The sequence below is a fragment of the Notechis scutatus genome, chromosome 2 (assembly GCF_049901735.1).
Source record: "Notechis scutatus isolate UNSWTSFEM ecotype Mainland chromosome 2, rNotScu1.2, whole genome shotgun sequence".
Taxonomy (NCBI): Eukaryota; Metazoa; Chordata; class Lepidosauria; order Squamata; family Elapidae; genus Notechis; species Notechis scutatus.
In genome coordinates, this window is record NC_142010.1 from 227,903,040 (window position 1) to 227,925,418 (window position 22,379).

The 22,379-nt window shown below is 36.6% G+C and overlaps 2 protein-coding genes across 2 annotated transcripts; both read left to right on the forward strand.

Annotated features, from left to right (window-relative positions):
- The first annotated feature begins 1,123 nt into the window (after positions 1–1,123).
- MBLAC2 (metallo-beta-lactamase domain containing 2) lies at positions 1,124–12,430 on the forward strand. Its single transcript, XM_026672309.2, has 2 exons — positions 1,124–2,478; positions 9,194–12,430. Exons 1-2 carry the CDS (start codon positions 1,974–1,976, stop codon positions 9,577–9,579), a joined length of 891 nt encoding a protein of 296 aa, XP_026528094.2. The 5' UTR covers positions 1,124–1,973; the 3' UTR covers positions 9,580–12,430.
- Positions 12,431–16,582: 4,152 nt separating this feature from the next.
- Positions 16,583–22,039, forward strand: CETN3 (centrin 3). The gene is made up of 5 exons (XM_026672345.2): positions 16,583–16,787; positions 18,035–18,170; positions 19,902–20,016; positions 20,520–20,711; positions 21,818–22,039. The coding sequence occupies exons 1-5, from the start codon at positions 16,771–16,773 to the stop codon at positions 21,859–21,861; spliced, it is 504 nt and encodes a 167-aa protein (XP_026528130.1). The 5' UTR covers positions 16,583–16,770; the 3' UTR covers positions 21,862–22,039.
- The last annotated feature ends 340 nt before the right edge of the window (positions 22,040–22,379 follow it).

Consider the following 22,379-nt stretch of genomic DNA (forward strand, 5'->3'; position numbering starts at 1 on the left):
CCTAGAGATGCTTCTCTGCCTGTTCTTTGGTCAGTAATGACAGTCATTTTAAAGAATACCACTGGCTGGCATTCTGTAGATAAAATAACAATGGAAAAATAAAGTTTTGCCACTCTTCTTGCCTTGATGTAGTCCTTAATATGGACTCTAATATGTGTTTCTTCAGACTCATCTTCATTTTCAATCCTGTTGTTTCATCTTGAGCTTTTCTAAAAGCTACCAAATCCACGAGGGTCCACAGACAGAAAGAGGGTGTATGGAGTCAATCCAATCTGAAGTCATTGTCACCCTCATCCAAAAGTGTGAGTCCAGTTTCAGTCAAGTTTGAAGAAAAGCCTTGAGAAATTCTGCAAACACCCTCTGAAAACCAGTTGATCCTGGGGCAGTTCAGCCAAATAGGGCCTTCCAGTCAGTGTTGCAGGCACGGAAAGTATGGCCATAGGGACTGGGACACCTCAGAGCCTTGACTCTCTCCTCACCACTATTTAGCATCTATATGAAGCTATTGGGTGAGCCATCCATCAGCAGAGCATTAAATACAATCAGTTTGCTGATGATACAGCAGTGTCTTTAGAGCCAAATGGTATTGTCAAGGGTCTTTCCCACTAACTGAACTCAGTCTTAGCAAGACAGAGAGACATTAGGTTGTAGAACTTTGCAAGACTAGAGTATTCCCATTTCTGAATCTGGATGGGGATGCAATTCTTCTGACAATTTAGGGATCTTTGAGTTCTTGCTTGAGGAGCAGGGGCCAGCTGTGAGTTCCTGCTTGAGGAGCAGGGGCCAGCTATAGTTAGTAGCCCTTTTATATAAAAGCATCCCGTACACCAACTACATCCATCCCTAGAATGCAAGATTGCACTCAGGGTCACTCATGCCTTAGTCCCTTCCCAGTTCTGGTGCAACACACACTATTGCACTGGATTTAGGGTTGTCCTGAACAGTGTTCAGAAACTACTCCAGAATGCAGAAGTCCCGAATGTATTTTGGATCAGCTTCTGAATGCTGTAATACCTGCAATGTTGGGTGTACCTTTAAAATGCTGCCATAACACTACCGCACTCTTTTCAGTTTTTTTTTCTACTGTTTAATAAAATGCTGGATCACTCCAGCCAGTTTTATGTAGCTTTTCTTTTTTTTACCTTGGTAGTAATTCCTTTTCAACACAGAGTTGTGCAGCAGCATCTGACATCTGTAGGACAGTAGTAAACATTAATTTCTTTGTCGGTCCCTGTTCTAAGGGGAGGTACTGAATTTAATCAGAGATGGGCAATGGAGGGGGGCTCTTTAAAATCCAAATAGTATTGCATTTATTGCAGTTTCTGAGCTCAAGGGATGCAATGCTTAATTCCGGGACAGGACTTGTGTTCTTTATATCCCACCAAACCTAGCACGAGACAGAGGATCTGAAAATCACTTATGCTTTTGTATAATAACCAGACAAACGGGTTTCATGCAGATCCCATCTAAAAATCCTACGAAATCCAGAAAACCCAAGAGGTCAAGGACCCGTTTTTTTGTTTTTTTTACCCAGATCCCTTCCTAAAAATACTGCACTTAAGGAACACAAGTAAGAAAGACTTGCATTTTCTTTAGCACAACTCAGAGCACTTTTGCTGTATCAGCTGTCATGTAGCCGCATCTTCAGTCTCGCAAGCAATCCCCACGTGTAACCGCATCCCCTTCCAAGGCAAACCCGCCTTCCCTCAGCTCTCCCCCCCGACCCTCCTTCATTCATTCTGACGCGTTACTGCAGTGGGAAAGAGCCGGGTGGGCACCACCCGATAAGCCGAGTCGGGTTACGCTGTGAAGCTGGTGATTCAGTCCCCGCCTCCAGCTCCTCCTCCTGGATCCGCCCTCCTCCTGGTCTAAGTTGCGCGTCCGGGCCGTTCGCAACGCGCGATCCTAGCCCAAACACCGCAGGCAGGAGACGGGTCGTCTGGCCGCAGCGTTTCGTTTGGCGGCCGGCTGTGATGTCGGCGCTGGAGTGGTTCGCGCATAAGTCTCTGGGCGGAGGTATCTACTGGATCCAAGAGCGCTTCTACGAGTCGGGCAATCGGGCCAATATCTGGCTGGTGCGCGGCTCCCAGCGGGACGTGGTGATCGACACGGGGCTGGGGCTGCGCAGCCTCCCCGAGTACCTTCACTTGGCTGGGCTTTTGGATCCCGATCCGGCTCAGGACGACCAGGAGGGAGGCGGTCTCGGCGAAGCAGCGAAGGAACCCGCGAGCAGTGGGCGGCGGCGGCGGCCGTTGCTAGCCATCGCCACCCATGTGCACTTCGACCACTCGGGCGGACTGCACCAGTTCGAGGAGGTGGCCGTGCACAGCGCCGAGGCCGGAGCTCTGCGACGCGGCGATAACTACGAGACCGTCACTTGGCTCTCGGACAGCGAGGTGGTGAGGCAGCCCAGCCCCGGCTGGAGGGCCAGGCAGTTTCGAGTGCGACCCGTCCAGCCGACGCACGTCTTGCAGGAGGGTAAGAGCGAGGAGGGAGGGAGGGAGGGAGAGGGCAGTGGGCTGGCAAGGGAGACCCGCATCTCATTTTGGAGGCACCTTTCTGGAGCAGGACAGGCAGCTCCCACACCCGCAACTGCACCGAGCTGTTGTGACCAGGTGTACAGTCTTGAATTGATGAACGCTCTCTTTTATGAGCTGCTTTCTGATCCAAGTCATGAAAGGATGCCTATGAGCTGCTTTCTGATCCAAGTCATGAAAGGATGCCTATGTAAATGATTTCAAAGATTAATTATTTCTTTAAGCACCAGGCTGGGTGATTTCTTGCACGCAATATAATAAATTTGGAGGAGTGATTTTATCATTTTCTTTCCCCTCCTTTTTTATTACTTCAAAAAACATCCTGTGAGAAAGAGTCTCTGGCCACCTGCAGCATTTGGCTTTCTTTAATATCTGATAGGTCAGAATAAATTGGACGGACTCACACCAGGCAGGGTTGAGTATCATTGGCATTATTTCTGTATTGAACGTGCCTGCTGGGTTGCTCCTGAACTGGATTAGGGGCTGTTGGAATCCAGCAACTTTTCTGTTCCGTTACTGAAAATAAATAAGGGGTATTATTATCATTTGCCTATCCAAAAATGCAACAGCATTGTCCCGAGCCTTGTGAGAGGGTGACATGAAAACGGAAAGTTCTGGGTTTTTTGTGTGCAGTGTCTGTAGTGAAGGTACTAATAATTCATAAAGGTACAGTGATGGAGGCAGATGGATTTTTAACCCTAATGTTCCTTGGTCTGGAATACAGAATAAGGCACGGGAAAGGTGTATTATGCTATTTCAGTAGCAAAGTGTAAAAGGGAGGGAATTTCTGGTGATACAAGGAAAGTAGTCTGTGTTTATAGCTTCAGTTCTTTGGGTATGGCAAAGGGTAGAGGAATTCTCCCAAGATTTGAAATTACTAGGAAATAGATATATAAGAAAAAGAGAAGGAAAACATGAGGAGTGGGAGTGGAATAGGAATGAAAAACAGAATTATATGATCCCTGTACTTTTATAAAATGTTTTAAAAGGAGATTATAGAAGGGACCACAGAAACAGATCAGTGTTATTGGTTTCTTAAAGAAAAAAACGTGTAAGTTAAATGCATTTTTCATCTATGATGTTGAAATTATCAGGTGGAAAGACATGTAGAGAGCATCTTTGTAAAATCCATGCACAGGCCATTGAAATTGTGTGTCTGCCTCGTAAAGGTCATACAACTGTGACTGCACTGTCAGAGTCTGTAAGAAAGGTTAGGGTGGGGACATCTTGAGCACATGATAGAGCATTTTACTAAGACTCTTAATACTTTGTGCTTCTCTAGGGCATCTCTTGTGGGGTGAAAAAAAGGATAATCATATCAGCCAAGGAAAAATGTCCAGGAATATAATTTTGCCAAGTAGTAACATTGCTATGAACAATGAGTTTTGAACATTTATCCATCAAATATTTGTGCTGTACACTGTGTATGTGTGTCTGTGTAATATTTTTATAATAAATAATAGATCTTCATTTTGTGAGATTTTTTTCAGCATCTTCTTTAGTCTCTGTCCACTATGCAATTCTATCAACAGCTGGTTATATTTAAAAAATGCAACCAAAATCCTTTAATAGTATCCACTGATTATAACCTAGGACTAACTTCTTATGCAAGCTTCCTCCAATTAAGTGTTTCACATGTTACAACCCAAAACATATTACTAACAGTTCAGTTCGCATGTTTAATATCTAAATTATAAAATAGGCACGAAAAACGATAGAGACATAATCCAAATTAGATTGATCATCTGAATCTTTTCATTTGCCTCATTACACCTGTTATTTTAGATTTCACTTTTAATATGCTCCTAGCTATATTTCTGTTTATCTGTGGACAGATTAATTTTTCAGGGATTATAAAATGTGCTGGAATTTGGGAGCAAAAATCTTATGGCTTTTTGATGATATTTTCTTATTTGTAATCCACCTTAATTATGTTTAATGTAAAATTGCAGAAAACTGCATTATATCTTTGATCCACCTTTCTCATTTTTATCTTGAAACCAACAGTTGTTCTAAAAGGTTTTCCAGGACTACTAGGAGATATTGTGGCTTCAATATGGATATCTCTGAGCACAAGTGCTCTGCCATGAAGCTTCAACCATTTACTCGTAATTGATTTAGAAACATCTTTATTTTGCCTAAATTACTGCTAACAGTGCATTTGTAATCATAGGCATCTGTTTTTAATTATGATGCCAAAATTATGAATGTATGTAGTAACATGACACCAACCCTTTCCCTTTATATATTTGTATCACAAGGTCGCATCCAAGTACAGATAGTCCTCGACTTAACAACCACAATCGAACCCCAAATTTCCATTGTTACCTGAGTCATATTAAAGTGAATTTTGCCCCATTTTGTGACCTTTCTTGTCTCAGTTGTTAAATGAATCACTGCAGTTGATAAGTTAGCAACCCATTTTTTAAGTGAATCTGGCTTTCCCATTGGCTTTGTTTATCAGAAGGTCATAAAAAAGAGATGACATGATCTTGGAACACAGCAAAGTCATAAATATGAACTAATTGCCAGGCATCTGAATTTTGATCACATGATTGTGGCGATGCTGGTAAGGTTGTAAGTGTGAAAAATTGGTCACAAGTCACTTTTTTTCAGTGCCCTTGTAACTTTGGTCACAAAATGAACTGTTGTAAATTGAGGACTACCTGTATCTACATGGTGGAGTTTGAGTCAAGTCATCATAGATTACATTCCTTTATTTCCCCCCCCAAAAAAATTCTTTTCCTCTTACAAATTTCCATGCTTTTAGTACTTGAGTTACGTTAATATATCCATGATTGCTATTTTAACAAGTGCAGGTAATCTTACACAGATGTGATAGTTCAAAAGTATAAGTTAATGGAAGTACAACCTTCAGTGTCTCTAGAAGTGTAGGCTATTCTAAAAAAACCCGATTACATCTTCACTTTTACTTAGAATTTCTTTTCAAATATAATCACTGAATGTTTAAGGGCCATTAGAGAATCCTAGAGATATGGAGGTAGGGCTCAAGGACATCTTAGATTCTATTACTGTTTTAGTGTTTTCATGTATAAATAAACATCTACATCAGTAGATATTATCAGTAGTAAGTATGAACAGATTCATGCATCTGAACACTACAATGCGTTATTAAAATTATCTCGGGGCACACACTAATTTTAAACCATTTTGTACCATATTTGAAAAAAGAACAGTATTTCAATGGTGGGATACATACTTTGTTCCCAATGGTGGGATACATACTTTGTTCCCACTTTGCACATACTTTAGCTTTTACATATGTAAGCAAATATCTTGGGGAGACTTGAATCATAATATCTGTGAAATGTAAGTATATCCAAAGAAATATTAATGGGTCTGTTGACCATTCTTGTTAATTGAACATTAAAACGCATAATAGATTATGGTTAGGACTATGTTACACAAGCTGTTGGTTACCACTATGTATATTGAAGTAATTTTTCCATCTTGACTTTTTATGGAGATCCATTAATATTGAAAATAGACAAAATATCTGTTATGCTTTAACTAGTTGAAATTATATATCATTTCTGGGAAGATGGCATTCTCAAAGATGGTGAGTCAGCCAATAAAAAGAATTGCAAGAAAAGCTCAGATAGAAAGTCATTTCATAAAGATTAGAGGGACATATGCATTCACAATCTGTCTGCTTACATTTCCAGGTGATGCACACTTATTTATTCATATATTTTAATAACATTTGTATGGCTGCTCATTTTATATCAAACCTCGGCTGAGTCCTTAAGCAACAATTAAAACAATATCAGTAATAAAAGAACATAAAACCATGCTAAACCATAAATATAAAATGTTATTGCTGCTGGTATTGTAAATGTAGATCTCTTCATTTCTTTGATCGCTTTATTTCCTGAGCCACTGAGCAATTATGAGCATTAATTCTTTGCTGTAGAATTAAGGGGCTTGCTTCAGAATGAACAGTACTTTTGCTCTTAATTTGTTTTCGTTTGTTTGGGTCCACTGAAGCACCCATAGAACAACTTATACAAGAAGAAATGCATAGTAACTTGATTAGGATATGAATTTCTAAATTTCTAAATTATGGCATATGAACTTGATAAAATACTGTAGATTGTGACAGTATCTCAGTCAGTAAGCTAGCTGACTGATTCAATACAGTAATATATTTTGGATACAATGAAGATCTGTGGTTTAAGGCAGGGTAATAGAACTAAAGCTGTATTAAGGGAAAGAGGAAGGAGACAGAATTTAATTTCCAACTCATAATTTAATTTCCACCTATATAATCCATGTTTTATGAAGAAATGTCCACAGTTGGAACATTAGATTCTGAGTCTACTTGCAAATGGTATTAGTTTTCAATGCTTATGTACTGAAAACTGCAATATATCTAAGAATGGCCAGAAAGAATCTTAATTTGAAACTTTATTTTCCCTGTTCAAAGTATTTTCTGTTGAGAAAGAGGCATGATAAATTAGCTACCTTTAATAATAAATTTTTGTATATTACTACAATACTAAATGCTTTAAATATATTGGTTTATCAGAGAGAAAGGATAGAATAGGTAGGAGAAAATATAATCCGTAAACTGAATAAAAATAATCAGACTAATAGACACGTATGTATGTATGTATGTATGTGTGTATGTGTGTATGTATGTATACACATCCCTTTGTACTAGGCACAATAAAGCCTTGGGACTGTAATTTCTACTTTGAAGAAAAAATGTTTTCTGAGATGAAGAACAAATGACTAAGAAATCTTGTGAAATTAGTTCAAGCAGCCAGTAGTTTTAGCTCATTGAATGTCAAAATGATTAGTAATTTTCTTGACTTGGATTTAAATGTTTTTCTGATGTGATTTGGATATTACAAAGGAAGGGGAACATCACTTGGTCTAGGTTCTATAAAGAGGGCATTCCCTTGGTAGCAGGACCCTAGTAAATCCTCATTCCCAGGCCTTATAGGAACTCAGAGGTTGTAGTAACACAATATTCAGTCCCTGAATCATTTAGGGCTTTAAGGATGACAGTCAGCATATTGAATTGCATTTTGAAACTCATTGGCAGCCAGTACAGCCTGTAGTAGTAATAATACATGAGTGAACCTGAATGCAGCTAACTAATTGGGTTTTTGCAAATTGTACCACGTGAAGCTTCAAAATGATCTACAAGGGCAATTCCATGCATTTTACATAACAAAAATCCAGCTTCGAGGTTCATAAATAATTGTGAATAAAGCCTCCTGTGTTAAAAAAAAGGCTACACCCAGCCATTGTAACTGATTGTCTTGCTATGTCTCCATTTACTGTTCAAGCTGGATTGTCATTCCATGTTGAACCACAGATTATAAGTCAACTCCATATGGGAAAACATTTATCATATCCAGGAACAAAGTTGAACAAAGTAAAATAGACGAAGTCATCCTCTAGGTCCACAGTACCTTGATAGAATTCAGTTCAAATTGTTTCTCATATCCATATCCTAACAACCTCCAATCACTGAATTAGGTCCTCCACCACATATGTTGCCCAAATTCAGATGGAAAATATGTAATTGAACATTTTCAGCATATTTGATGATATCTCACTTCATTTTGGCAGATGATCTTTCCCAGGAGCTTCAGGTAGATTTAAATTATAGGTGGAAGACAGCTGAGCTATGCCGCAATCCAGAAGCCAAGGTCCTGACTTATGCCAGTACCACTGTGGGAACTGACCCAGAATACAGTATTTCTCATAATTCTCACAGCAAAATGTCTAAACACGGTAATTGCAGGGAGATATCATGTTATATAGTATTGAAGGCCACTCACAAATCCAGCAGGAGTAGTATAATTATACTCTTTCCATCCTACCCTTCTTAGGGGTCATCAAGTTTTAATTCCATACCCAGGCCTATATCCTAATTGAAAGGAGTCCAGATAATCTGCTTCTTATGTTCAATAAACTTTGTGTTTTGTGAGTAATACTGAGTGAACTGATGCAACTAAATATTGTAGACCGCAACCCAGATATTACTATTGTGATTTGATCTTCAGTCAATTGTAGATTCCTTACTTATGCCTTCTGGGAGAGATAGGCTTCAAGTTGACAGTTGTTTTCTTTTATAATGAACAAGGAGAGTGCAGCTAGAGGCAATTGGCTGTCAGTTGGAGGCAATGGAAAAGAGCAGAGCTAGGAAAAATACAAGCTGTTCAGTCTAATAGAACTCATAGAAATCATTATGAGAAATCAAGATGAAATTAAACATGCATGATATGATGGGATGGCTTTGTTTGCTTAGTGTTTCACAATCCTGGCAGCTTTAAGGTTGGGGAAGTCAACATGTCTTAAAATTGTGAGACTCCGAAATAGGCTATAGCTTGGCTATGTTTGTGCTCATCTGCTGATGTGACTGGAGAATACCTTTAAAAATCAGATTTTATCCCCCTTTTACCTGAACCATAAACTAAGGTAAGTATTCATGCTCACAGAATCCTTCCTACTGCGTGTGGGCTTCCATCTTTGTCAAGGGGGGGCAGAAGAGTAATATATGTTTTCCTGCATTGATTGGCTGCAGTTACAGTTTTAATGCATGAGTTTGTAACAGAGACAAATGTAAGGTTGCATTTTTGAAAACTGTTTTGTCCATAAAATTTTGTTTCTTGTTGTAGGAGATGTGATCAGCCTTGGTGATAGACAGCTCACTGTCATGCACATGCCTGGCCATTCGAGAGGAAGCATTTGTTTGCATGACAGAGAACGGAAGATTCTGTTCAGTGGGGATGTTGTGTATGATGGCTCAATGATTGACTGGCTTCCCTACAGCCGGATAAATGACTACGTTACAACCTGCCAGCGATTAATAGACTTAGTCAATAGGGGCCTTGTGGAGAAAGTCCTTCCAGGGCATTTTAACACATTTGGATCTGAACGACTGTATCGTTTAGCTTCCAATTATATTTCAAATGCTGGGGTTTGTCACAAGATTTCTATGTGTGCGATGAGATCGGTTGCGAGCCTAGCACTTCGTGCAACAAATTCAAGAACAACTTCATAGTCTTAACTTCATAGCCATGAAGATGCTTATTTTTATCTAATTTATATTTTAAAAATACCAATATACATACCAGTAGCTGTACCAAAGCTACTCATCTTTTTTTTGTCTCTTTTCAAAGGCAAGTTTGCACATATGTTGAATGCTATTTGACAGATGTTCTAAATAAGTTATTTTGTATTTTGAACCATTTTGAAACATATCGCTAAAATAAAAATTTTGCCCTTGTGTCAAACTTTCTAATACAAGCCTTCAGTTAGGAGTTATGTTGAAAACATATTTTAAATGGCTGAAATACAGAAGCAAGGGTTGTGAGAAGAAGGGGCTATTAGAACATTCCACTGTCATGTTGAATGCACTAAGTACCTAAGTAATTTTTATTGTATGGGATGAATGTAAACTGAAGTTAATACCAAATGTTCATATCAAATATTGTTCTATGTTATTGTTGTTCTTGAATTGTGTTGCATTTAGGTATTGGTTTTAAAACAAATGAAATGTCATTTAATATTTTAAGTATATTGCTTGCTTTTCAAATATAACTAATGCTGTAAGTGTGAGTGTATAACCATTTTAAGTAAAACATGCACCTATAATCCAAGGTTCCTAATTCCTGTAATACCACAGTTGCAGAAACACTTCAGTAAGTGTGAGCTACTAATTAAACAACAGTTGTAAACAAAATAGCATCTAAAACTAGCAAGTTGATATTGAGTGGTAGGTTGTATCAGGTGCACATTACATGTGGATCGGACTAAATTTTCACACTTCAGTTATTCTTCATTTTTCTATTTTCACTTTTCTTTCTTTCCACAATTTGCATTGTGCTTTTTTTCAACCAACCTAATAAACATTTCTGCCAGTTATTATTTTCTAGGATATTACTAGTCTCTTGTTTGGATGCAGAGCTTGTATCTTTGCATCAGAATTTGATTTATTGGAATCTAGTAAGAATTATATTAAAAATGACTGTTTCTTGCAAGAACAGTAACTTATTTGAGTATTGTGTCCATTACACTTTTTTTTCTTTTTGAATTCTATTGCACAATATCTCCCCAAGATCAAAGCAGCACTTTGATTCTTAATACCACAGTGTTCAGCACTTGGTATCCTATGGAAGTACAGTTCTTAAAATGTTAACAGTGCCTATTTCCTGTTCTAAAATACTGTAAAATTTTGGCAATTAACACTGCAATTGCTTCCTATACTAAGAAAAACAATTAATTCAATACCTTTGAAAATTAGGGAAAAGGTATCTAGCAGTATAATCACAAAGAAAATGCTGCTCGTATGCTATTGAAAACTGGCTAATCTTCACTGAGGAGCCACACAATTGTGGCCCAAAGGTTAGGAGCATGTTGCCATATTATGTACTCATAGTCATTTTCTTTTTGACCAGATTTCTTCAAGTTGAATACAGTTAAGCACAGTATCAGCTGCAGTATTAAGCACAATCATAATTAATCTGATTCTTGCTTAATCAAGATTTTCAACTATATTGGAATCCACGTGAGTTTATAGTGCCTTGTTTATTTTTGGTACAGAATGATTGATTTTTTGGTCTGGACCATTACAAACTGATTTTGTTACAAAATACTGCTGAGGCATTAACATGGATAAAAGAATTCTCTTTTTTGACTTTCTGTCCCTCTTTGCCCATTGACAGTGTCTTGAAAGTTATTTTACCAAAGTATTGATTTCTCACTATATTTCAGTGTAAGGAATCCTTCAATTGTCAGACATATGGTGAAGGACTGATCTGAAACGTTTCTATTAGTTTCGTAAATTAGCAAGCAAACAACTACTTATAAAATTTGCTGATTTTTTAAAAAGATCTCTTTTTTCAATCTGATTAGGTATCACAGAGTAAACTTATCTACTGAAGCTAATAATTACATTTACTGGGAAATATATTCAGATTGGAAAAACCTTCCTTACTGTAATATATATACTACTCAATTCAGTGAAGATTTTATTCCTACCGTGTTTCTCATATAATAAGGCCGGGTCTTATTTTTTTTTTGAGCCCCGAAAAATGGCTAGGCCGTCTTTTTGGGGGTGACTTAATTCCCCCCCCCTTGAATCTTCGGGCAGGTGGGCGGCGACGGCTTGGATGTTGACCTCGGCGTTGGTGGGGCACTTTGTATCAGGGTCAACGCAGGCAGCACCATATCCGGGTGTGCAACAAAAGTACTTCCTAACAGCAAGCCCCCCCGCCATTTCCCCCCAATTTTGCATGTTTTAATATAGGCCTTAATTTGGGCGAGGGGCTTAATTTCATTTCATGCCTATAAAACATGCTGGGACTTCCTATTGGGGGAGGCCGTATTGTTGGAGAAACAGGGTAGTGAGTACTGAATTGTAGCTTTGTTTGAGTTTCAACCTAGGACCGGATCAGAGTTCAACTTATTATTATTATTGGTTAGTAAAATACTATCCCTGAGAAAGAATGCTATAGAATCTGATCTGTTGTTTTAAATATTTTTTATATTATAAAGTTTAATTCTGAAAGAAAGCATTTTTAAAAATAATACTGATCATACCTTTACTATTATTTGTAAAAAAAAAGTTTGAAACCACTAAGGGATTCTGTATTTATCTGTTTTTCACAGTTTAAAAACTCAAGTTGAAATAGTTATTTGAAGTTCAGCCTGTTGATATGATATCACTTCGAGAGATATTGTTTAACTGGGTCATGAATATTGCTGTAATGTATGGTTTAAAATAATTTTTAAAACTTGTAATGCATCATACCAATACAAATTTACTAAAGGTACTGGTTTCAAGAAAGTAGTTATATTGTTTATCATTGATATTGATAATAAAATAATGACACAAAATACTTCTCCAATAAGGTTTCATTTGTTTTCTATTTGATGTATTCTTTTCCTTTTGAATGAGAGGAAAATGTTTATTTCCCTTACTTAGAGATAAGAGGATGTATAAACAATCAGTGTTTTGGAGGTAGAATGGGGAGGATACCAATTGCCATCTCCAAAATTGCTTTGTGCATTTTTACAAATTGAAATAAGTGGCAGAAAATCCCAGGGACACACTGTTAGCCTGCAAGGATGAAAGAGAGGAGCGAAGCATTGGTAAATATCTCCATACTGAGAAATTGAGTGGTATATGTATTTATTGCCACCATGAAGGCAAATAATCTTACTAAAGACTAAGTAGGATGAAATCATTGAGATTTCAGAATTCCAGTCTGTTCAATGTGTGCTGAACAATTTATTATATACTGCCATCTGCTGGTGCAGTTGTATATACATAAGTAAGATAGGCTGCAATGTTGTCTTTCCAGCATGGCAAAATAAAAGATTAACATTTGTTAAATTGTTGTTGAATTTTTTTTCCATTTTCATTTATCCTACCCTACAGAGACATTACAAAAATAAACGATATACTCATATCCTGGGAGGTATTTCTTAAAATTAAGAGAGTAAGCTTCTTTCCAATTCTGTAAAATTATCCGCTTGGTTGTGCCCCAACCTTGACAGAGCCAAAGCTCTTCTTAAGATGACAAACTCCATGTTTTAGGAATGTAGTTCAGAATCACATTAACTATGATTATCTAAAATTGTGTTTACATATGTAGAGAATTTAAATCAAAATAAGGCTATGATTGGACAACACCAAATAGTATTAAAGAATTTTAAAATTTATTACAAACCTATTTTTAAAAACCTAATAACTATCCATTTTAAACATTTTGGGAGACTAATAAATATGAAACAACATTTTGTGATAAATTACTTTCATTTTTAAACTGTAAGTTTTGCTATCCTCAAAGAATTTAATTAAAGGCAATTTCAGGACAGTGATGTGGTGGCTGAAAAATCAACCACTGGCTGATCTCCTGAACTTCTGGTGGGGTGAGATTGGGAGTTCAAACCTTTGTTTTATAATTTATTTAGCCTTTATTTTTACCTTCTGCTGCAGGCTGTTTCTAACATGACTATTAAAGTGCCGTGTTGAGCATACTGCCACCTAGAGGTCATCCAGATTACAGCAGGGACATGGAAACGCAACTCTTAGAGCAGGGGTCGCCAACCTTTTGGACCTCAGGGACCACCAAACTCATAATTTTAGATCCCAGGGACCACTAACCAGTTCTGTGGGCGTGGCCTAATTTGTGGGTGTGGCTTGGTGGTCATGTGACTGGCTGGGCATGGCTTGTATGTAAATATAAATATTTATATAAATATTGAATTTTTTGTAAAAAAAAGAGCAACTTTTACCCCAAATCAGGCAAAACAGGCAGATTGAGTTGCTCACAGAATTACAGATTCATTCAGAGATCTATCTATCTGCCATTGTCATAGGTCAGTCTGTCACATAAAATTTGCTTGCAAGCAAACTCATAAAATTTGTTAGCAAGCAAACTCACAAAATTAACTCATAACACACTATGTATGTAAATATTGAATTTTTTATAAAAAAAGAGCAATTTTTACCCAAAATCAGGCAAAGGAGGCAGATTGAGTTGCTCACGGAATCATTCAGTGATCTATCTGCCATCAGCTAGCTCAGTCTCTCAAATTTGTTTGCTGTGAGTCTGCACTGAATTTGCTTGCAAGCAAACCTTCAGTCCTAAGGGAGGTTCGGCTGTGCTGAGCCAAAGATCTAAAGACTAGCTAGAAAGCAAGAAATCCAACCATTTCCTGCTTCCTAGCTAATCTAAATCTCCCAGCACAGCAGAACAGAGGATGGTCGGAAAAAGGACAAATAGCAATTTAGCAGGCAAGTTTACTGGGTAAGGAGTGAGTGGGCGGGGAGGGTTCCCATGGGCCATGTGGGCGGCACAGCCTTGTGTTTCTGCGCAACCTGGATTAATTGCTTTGTGGGGGTGCTCTGGGGGTGACATTTCTCTGCGCCCCACCAAAATTTTCTCACGGCCCAACGGTTGGCGACCGCTGTCTTAGAGCACAGGTGTCAAACTCGCAGTGTCACATTGCTATTATGTGACATATTGTGACATTTGTTCCCTTCACAGAGCTGGGATGGGCGTGGCCTGCATGTGACACATCCAGTCTGTGGGCCACCAGTTTGACACCCATCTTAGAGTGTGAGAGATAAATAACTCCTGCCCCTAATCTGCCTGAGTTGATTTGAATTAATCCTGAACCAAAGTGCTTAATGCCATTGTGCTTTGGCAGGATTCTTCCTTTTTTTATGGTCAGTGTTATTTTTCATCAGGAAAGAACTTGTTCCTTTTATTTCCCTCTTCCTATTTAAATGTATATGTATGTGTGTCTCAACATTTCTCCCTTTTTTATATCCCAATATACAGTATACATATCTTATGCACCAGATAGTAGAATTCCTGATTGCCTGGTCAATCAAACTCCTGGTGTTTAACAAGAGAAAATAATGGAATATTTCATTCCTCATAACCGAAGTCAAATGACCACGGATTCCCATTGCTCCTCAACCATGTGAAGATGGTCAGACTTGTCAGTTCAACTGGAACTTAGTGTTGACTATTCATATCTATGTATCCCCAAACTTACAGCCAGGGCACTTTAAATTATCCCTTATGACAAGCTTTTGCTTGGGAGAAAGAAAACGCCACTTCTAAAGTGGAAGAGCAACTATGGGCTGCCTGACTGGGGATGTGACAGCAACATGTTGGCATAACCATAAAAAAATCTTTAATATAGTAATCCGTGCTCCAGCAAACAGAATGTGAGACTTAGTCCAATAATTGGCATACGAAGTTTGTTTACATAAAAATTAAGCATGCAACTCCCCCCCCCCAAAAAAAACCATAAAAGTAGTTTTACCTGCTTCCAAAACTGTATAAGACTACTCAATTTAGAAATTAGGATCAAAGAGGATTCATACATTTATTTTTAGTCAGTCAAAAAAATGAATAAACCTCATGACTTCAAAGCAGTTTTTAAAGTTTGTTCCTTTCTCATATTTCATATTATCCTTCCTAATGTAATTGATTAGGAAGTACAAATCATTACATACTTTTGATTATTTTAATTGATGATAGTATTTTTCCTGGTAGATCAACTATTTTTTCTTTGAATGCCTGAATCATACAGGAAGATAGAAAATAGTTGCTTGATATAGTTTTATTTTTTTAAAAAAATACAAAGTTAAAAGATAAACACAAAAAAGATTAAAAAGAAAACTCAAAAGAAAAAATAATGAAGATAAAATAGTTGCAACTGCCAAGTGGCATTTTTCATAAACTTAACACTGATTTGTAAGGTTTGCATAAAATGTATCATGTAATTCTTAATGCCCCTTTGTCAATTCTTCTTAAAACTTAATAATCATCTTCTGCGCAAAGGGAAAGTTTGGAACCTGGTCTTGTAAAACAAAAGAAGGCAAGATGAAATGATTTTTTACAGTTGCATAATAGAAGCTTGCATGTGTTTAACATTAACTTAGTCTGATTCCTTTTAGGATCCAATCCCTGATGCAAGTCACCTAATTTATAATTTACACTGAGCTCAGTCGTATCAGTTTCATTGTCTACGTCCCTTTATTTTCTATTGACCTTCAGAATTCTAAATACTTTCAAGACATACTTATCTCGCTGTATGATAAGCATAACCCCACGCCACCCGCTCCAGTCACAGCATATAAAATATATCCAAAACAGACATGTTTTTTTGATTGCTAAATGTAAACTAATTATTACACAATAGCACAGATCTGCCTCCTAAAAAGCCATTGTACTGTTCCAGGCGGAAGGAGACGCTAACAAACTAAATCAAGCACTTTATTCAATGACAGAGTCCAGAGCAAAGCGACCCCTTAAATCCTAACCATTCAAATCCGGAGAAGCGAGGCCACGACGTCACCACAGCTTACACTCCTTCCCTTCCTCTATCTTCCCCTCACTATGACGTTGAATTCGCAGTGTTTCCTGGGTAGTTTCTGGCGCTTTTCCAACCTAATAGTAGACAAGGAGGGAGGCCTGAAGCTTGATTGACGGGAGTCTTAGCCAATCGCTTTGGGCTACACACAAAGAGGCGTTGTAACGTCCAATTGTAGCTGAAATCTGAAGAGGGAAGCGGCATTGTTGGCGGAGAGACTTGGGTTTACGTCCCGCTTTTGAGATAAGGCTGTTGTCGAGTCTGAATTTCGGGTTTAGTTGACCATTAATTACAAGAGATACGTCTCTTTCCCCCCACCTGGTGTCCGGTTCAAGGGGTGGGAGACCGGAGAATGAATTTGGTAACGAGGTGGGTACGAACGTTCGGGAGGAGGGGAGAACCCAAGTAACGATTCGCTTCTTGTTGCTATGGTAACGTAACGTTCTCCCCTCGCGTGCGACGCTTGTCGCGATATCTGCCGTAGCGCGCGATGGTTGCGGGAACAAACAGCGGAGCGCTGCCTTCACGTGTTTGTTGTGCTGAGGTTTTTCTACACATTTTCTCCCTCGCCCTCCCGCTCTCAATTGCAGGGTTAATGATTTCTGCCGGTATTCTGAATTGATTCAGAATCTCGAAAGAGAATCTAAGCGGACTTGGTTAGTGTGGAGATGGGGAAATAAATACCAAAGCTGTAGATTAGAAAGGAAAATGAGAAGCAAATTCCTTAAGAAGGCAGTGCGAACCGTTTCCATGCTTTTGCTAAAAAGATAAAATAAAATCGTGTATGTGCTCGTTTGTTTGCCAGATGTCAGAGGAATCTTCACCTTGGAATGATTGTCTATCAGATTTTGCAATTCCTTTTATTCCCCCGCCCCACATTTTTTTTTATCAGTTTACAGTATCGATAGCTTTAAAATAGCAATTTACATTAAAACGCCTCAACTTTATAACTGCTGGTAGTTATAATTTGAAATTTTAAAAAGTACTTTTAAAAGAAGTGTCTGGGAAAATCTTAAATAGTAGAACCAATCATGTGGCAAGTGATGTAACTAGAGATAAATTTGGGGAATGGGATTAATTAGAGATGGGAAGTTTAAGATCTCATCAGAATTAGCAGATTATCCACAAATTTGGCAAAAAGGTATTTGTTTTAGTACTGAATGTTGACGCAAAATGGATATTTATACTTATTAAAGCAAAAGTAGGAAACTCACACCATAATCACCATATTATAGGTAAATTTCCATGTACTGTATCTTGTTACAGTAGTAATGCAGTTAGCATTGCCAATACATAACAGCAGGGCAAGTTAGGATTGGGAAGCAAATAATATATGCAAAAGTTACAAAATAAATGTGAATCAGAAAGGTTAAGAGTCTGGATTTCAGAGTTTGGAGTATATGTACAGCTTGTAATTCAGGTGAAGGACATTTATACTATCAATATGAATTTTATGGTTAGATATATAAAATCAGATCTCATGGAAAGTGACATTTGCTTATTTATCAAAACCCCATTATATCCATCTACTAAGATGGGTTCTAGATCTACACAGTTTGCTAATAATTAAGACAAATTATTTTTGTACAATGGTTAACGTTTTTCTTTTCTTTTAGAGCTGAATTTTCTGTTGAAAAAACCAAGAGAAAAAAAAGAAGAGAATTAACTGAAGAACAGAAGCAAGAAATCAAAGATGCTTTTCAGCTGTTTGACACTGATAAAGATAATGCTATAGATTATCATGAACTAAAGGCAATCCATTTTCTCTTAAAAGTTTAATACTTTGTTTTGAAATATTTTGGATGACTGGGCTTAATATTCAAATATGCAATATTGTACTTCTATAATAGGTAGTTAATTGCATGTTAGTTTAGGAATGGCAAGAAGCTGTTAGAATATTATAACAGTAAACAACTTGTGATTCCTTGGGTCATCATTTCAGAGGTATTTCCTTAGTATCTTCAACTATGTCAGAGCTATTTGAAAAGTTCTTAAAAATTCAGGGAGAGATGAATCTGCCTTGAAAGTACTTCATATTGAACTATACAGCACAGTCAAACATCAAGAGTTGACTGCAATAAATATTTTATCATATTTTGTATTATGTCATAAAATGCTTTATGATAATTTTATATCATAAAATGTTTTATAAAGTTTGCCAAATTCAATTCCATGGGAGTCCTGGGTCTTGGATTTTGGACACGTTCTATAAATTGGTCTACTGAGGTAGTTTGGTTCAAAATGCTTTGTTCTATTCACCCAGTTAAAGGTTACAGACAGGAGAGCTTTTGAAGTACAGAGATAAAAGCATGGCCAAGAACAATATTTGCAATAGAGTCTTAAAGCCTAAGTACATCTTATAGAGGCAAAAAGTAAAACATTAAAGGCTTTGTCGATTCAACTAAGTCCCAATTCAGTAAAGGTCTTATGGGGAATGTGGGGTGGGGTGGGGGGCAGGTCTAGAGCAGACCCACATTTTAAAAGTGAAGAAAATTTTTTAAAAGTGAAGAAAACACTAGAAAGAAACAGTTTCCTAATATAAGGACCAATCTTGAGTCACCTTTCTTGTCATCTTTCTTACAAATTAAATTGAGATTCAAATCTATATGAAATATAAAATTAAATAAATTTGTTACTAAATATGGCTCTCTGACTTTAGCATGGTTTATTCCTATGTAACTGATCAGGTTATAGTTTAAGATTGTGAGTAAGTTCATATTGGAGGACATAGTTTTTTTTAGTTAATTTAATCAAACTTTTTTCAGAATAATTACAATCTTGCATTACTAGTTGACATTGTAGATATTTTTCAAAAGGCAGAATCATAGAAAGCAGTGCTTTCCAACCATGGCGGTTTCCTAATATAAGAACCAATTTAGAATTTCTAGCCACCTTGGTTATCACTTAAAATCTAGGGAATTGAGGACCACACATCTGGGAGCTATTAGTGTTGGCATTAGGTGCTGTAAATAATATTGTAATGTAATGAGAACTAATTAAGATACATGAATAACGTTTCTTAACTGTTGTAGAAATTTCTACAGTAATGTTCTGTTAGAAGGAAATATTATCATGGTTGCCCTCACCCCCCCAGCCCCTATTCAGACTGATTCCAGATCAGAGGAAATGAAAGAAGAAAGGTAGTTTCTCCTATCCTTGAATTCAGCAGTACTAGATTCCTCAGAGTAGAACATTTGCCCTGCTGCTAGTCTCCTGGAATTTCTTACATAATCGTATAAAGAGACATATTTGAAAAATGTATTTAATCAGTTAAATTAATTGTCACATTTAATTTGTTATTGCTATCGAGGTGAAAGGATCTTCACTTATAGTTGTGTCCCTGGAACATAATGAATTAATGCTTTGTTCCAAATTTTGTGGTTTTCTTATTACTATAGTATCTCTTACCTAAATTTAATTTACAAAGAAAAGTTATTTTTATGTGCCAAATTGAAATGTTGTATTTCTGTCTTTCCCCTGAAGGTGGCAATGAGAGCCTTAGGATTCGATGTGAAAAAGGCAGATGTATTAAAGATACTTAAAGATTATGATCGGGAAGGAAGTGGGAAAATCTCCTTTGATGACTTTAATGAAGTTGGTAGGTGTTGGAATTTAAGCAAATTACTGATAAAGTAATAATTGGCAATCAAAGTTTAATTTATATGTATTTTAACAGATATGAAAACATTAAGCTATTGACAAAGACAAGGTTTTTTTTAATATATTAGGAGAGAGGCAGGAGAAAACAAACCATCAGGATTTCAAAATCCAAACTATATTTTCTATTGTACTTAAATTATGGGAAAAATGTAAAAAATTAATCATGCTATATAATATTTTATACTTGTTCTTAATGTAACTTCTCACGATGTCTGCATAGCTTTTAATAAGAACCATAGATTTATATTACTGATTTTACTAGAGAATAAACCAATGTACATGCAAGTAGAGATTGATTTTGATTGATGGTAAAAATGCACCTTTTAAATTAAGTCATAAAGTTGATGTATGAAACAGAAGTAAAAAAAAATTGTGGAGAATACAATTCTAACAAAAAAATGTTTTTGTAAAAGATGTAATATTTTATTTTTTCCATTTTAGTGACAGACTGGATACTTGAAAGAGATCCACATGAGGAGATACTCAAGGCATTTAAATTGTTTGATGATGATGATTCAGGTAAAATAAGCTTAAGAAATCTGCGTCGTGTAGCTAGAGAACTCGGGGAAAACATGACTGATGAAGAACTTCGGGCAATGATTGAAGAATTTGATAAGGATGGTGATGGAGAAAGTAAGTTCTGAATATGTATGCATAATTCTAATTTTGGATTAGAGAAGGAAAAAAAATGTGCACTTTGTTTTCTGTCTTTGAAATATTTTAATGATGAGATTTATGGAAATAATTGAATCTAATATCCAAATAATACAAATCCTACAAGCTTCCAGTGTATTTAGAAAAGCAATCTACAGTGGTACTTTCTTCCTATTCAAAATGAGAATTTCCTTGACATTATGTTGATAGCATGTCCATTTTTTTTCTTTTGTGTAGAATGAATAAATATACTGGAATTAACTTCGACATTATAAATAATTGAAAAATAAGCATGAAATTTACTTCTCACTTTAAAAGTGATGATGTTAGCATAAACGCATGCCAATAAAATATGTCGAAACCTAACATTTAAAGCAGCTGGTGTACAGGTAGTCCTCGACTTACAACCACAAGCTCAAAATTTCTGTTGCTAAGTGAGACAGTTATTAAGTGAGTTTCCCCCTGTTTTATGACCTTTCTTGCCCCAGTTAAGTGAATCGCGGCAGTTATTCAGTTAATAACAGTTAAGTAAATCTGATTTCTCCATTGACTTTGCTTGTGAGAAGGTTGCAAAAAGGGATCACGTGATCCCAGGATGCTACACTGTCATAAATATGAGCAGTTGTCAAGCCTCTGAATTTTGATCATGTGACCATAGAAATGCTGCATGGTCGTAAGTATGAAGAACAGTCATAAGTCAAATTTTTCAGTTCCATTGTAATTTTGAACAGTGACTAAATGAACGGTTTTAAGTCAAGGACTATCTGTAGTGGTAATTATGGTTGAAACTATATATAGCATAACAATTCTTTTTAAAATGAAATTGGTTACTTGTCTCTGAGTAATTTGGGGTGCTTGGGATGGTTATATTATTTTAATTTATTAATAATAATTGGTTCCCTCTACTATTAAATACTGTCCATCCATTAAAAGGATGCAAGATTTCCAGTTGAAATTAGATTGTTACTTCCTTTTAGAAAAAATATCAAGTTGTCTTAACTGAATGAAATAAGTTTGAGATGCTAATTTGAGTGAAACATTTTGAACAAGAATGTGGTACATATGTATTTTTTTCTTTTTAACAGTCAATCAGGAGGAGTTTATTGCTATTATGACTGGGGATGTTTAATATTTCAAGAAACGAACTTGATTCAAAAAGGAAGGATTGTTTTCAAAAGCTGCAACATTTCTATTTCAGTTAATATCTATAGCAGGAGCCATGAAAAAAAATAGTTAAAGGACCAAAAGAAAGATAAAGTATATGTATTGAGAGGTTAATATTTTATATCATTAAATTTTAGAATAAGCATGTTTGTTTGAGTACTCATTTGTAAAATAGCTTTGTATAAAATGTTTAAATTAAATCATAAAACTTTTTAACATTATTTTAGCATTAGCTGTGGCCTTAGTTTTATATAAAAGTTTAACAGACACCCATTTTAATAAAGTCTTCTTTTTATATTCTGTAAACGTTGTTGGAGTATTTAATCTAGAGTCTGGCCCAAGTCAACCAACTGACCTTTGTACCTGAGGAGGAACTAGAATTTGGGATTACCTGGTACTAGTCCAGCACTTTAACTATTGGCTATATTGGTTCTCAGTCTAAATCAAGGATTGTTTGTGGAATTGTGGATTTCATTACATTAA

What these genes read in the sequence shown, in the direction of transcription:
- CETN3 (XM_026672345.2), top strand. An exon ending in TAGATTATCATGAACTAAAG is followed by an intron (nt 18,171 to 19,901) that starts GCAATCCATTTT and finishes TTTCCCCTGAAG; the next exon opens with GTGGCAATGAGAGCCTTAGG. An exon ending in TAAGGATGGTGATGGAGAAA is followed by an intron (nt 20,712 to 21,817) that starts GTAAGTTCTGAA and finishes TCTTTTTAACAG; the next exon opens with TCAATCAGGAGGAGTTTATT.
- MBLAC2 (XM_026672309.2), top strand. Translation starts at nt 1,974, where the DNA reads ATGTCGGCGCTGGAGTGGTTCGCGCATAAGTCTCTGGGCGGAGGTATC. An exon ending in GACGCACGTCTTGCAGGAGG is followed by an intron (nt 2,479 to 9,193) that starts GTAAGAGCGAGG and finishes TTCTTGTTGTAG; the next exon opens with GAGATGTGATCAGCCTTGGT.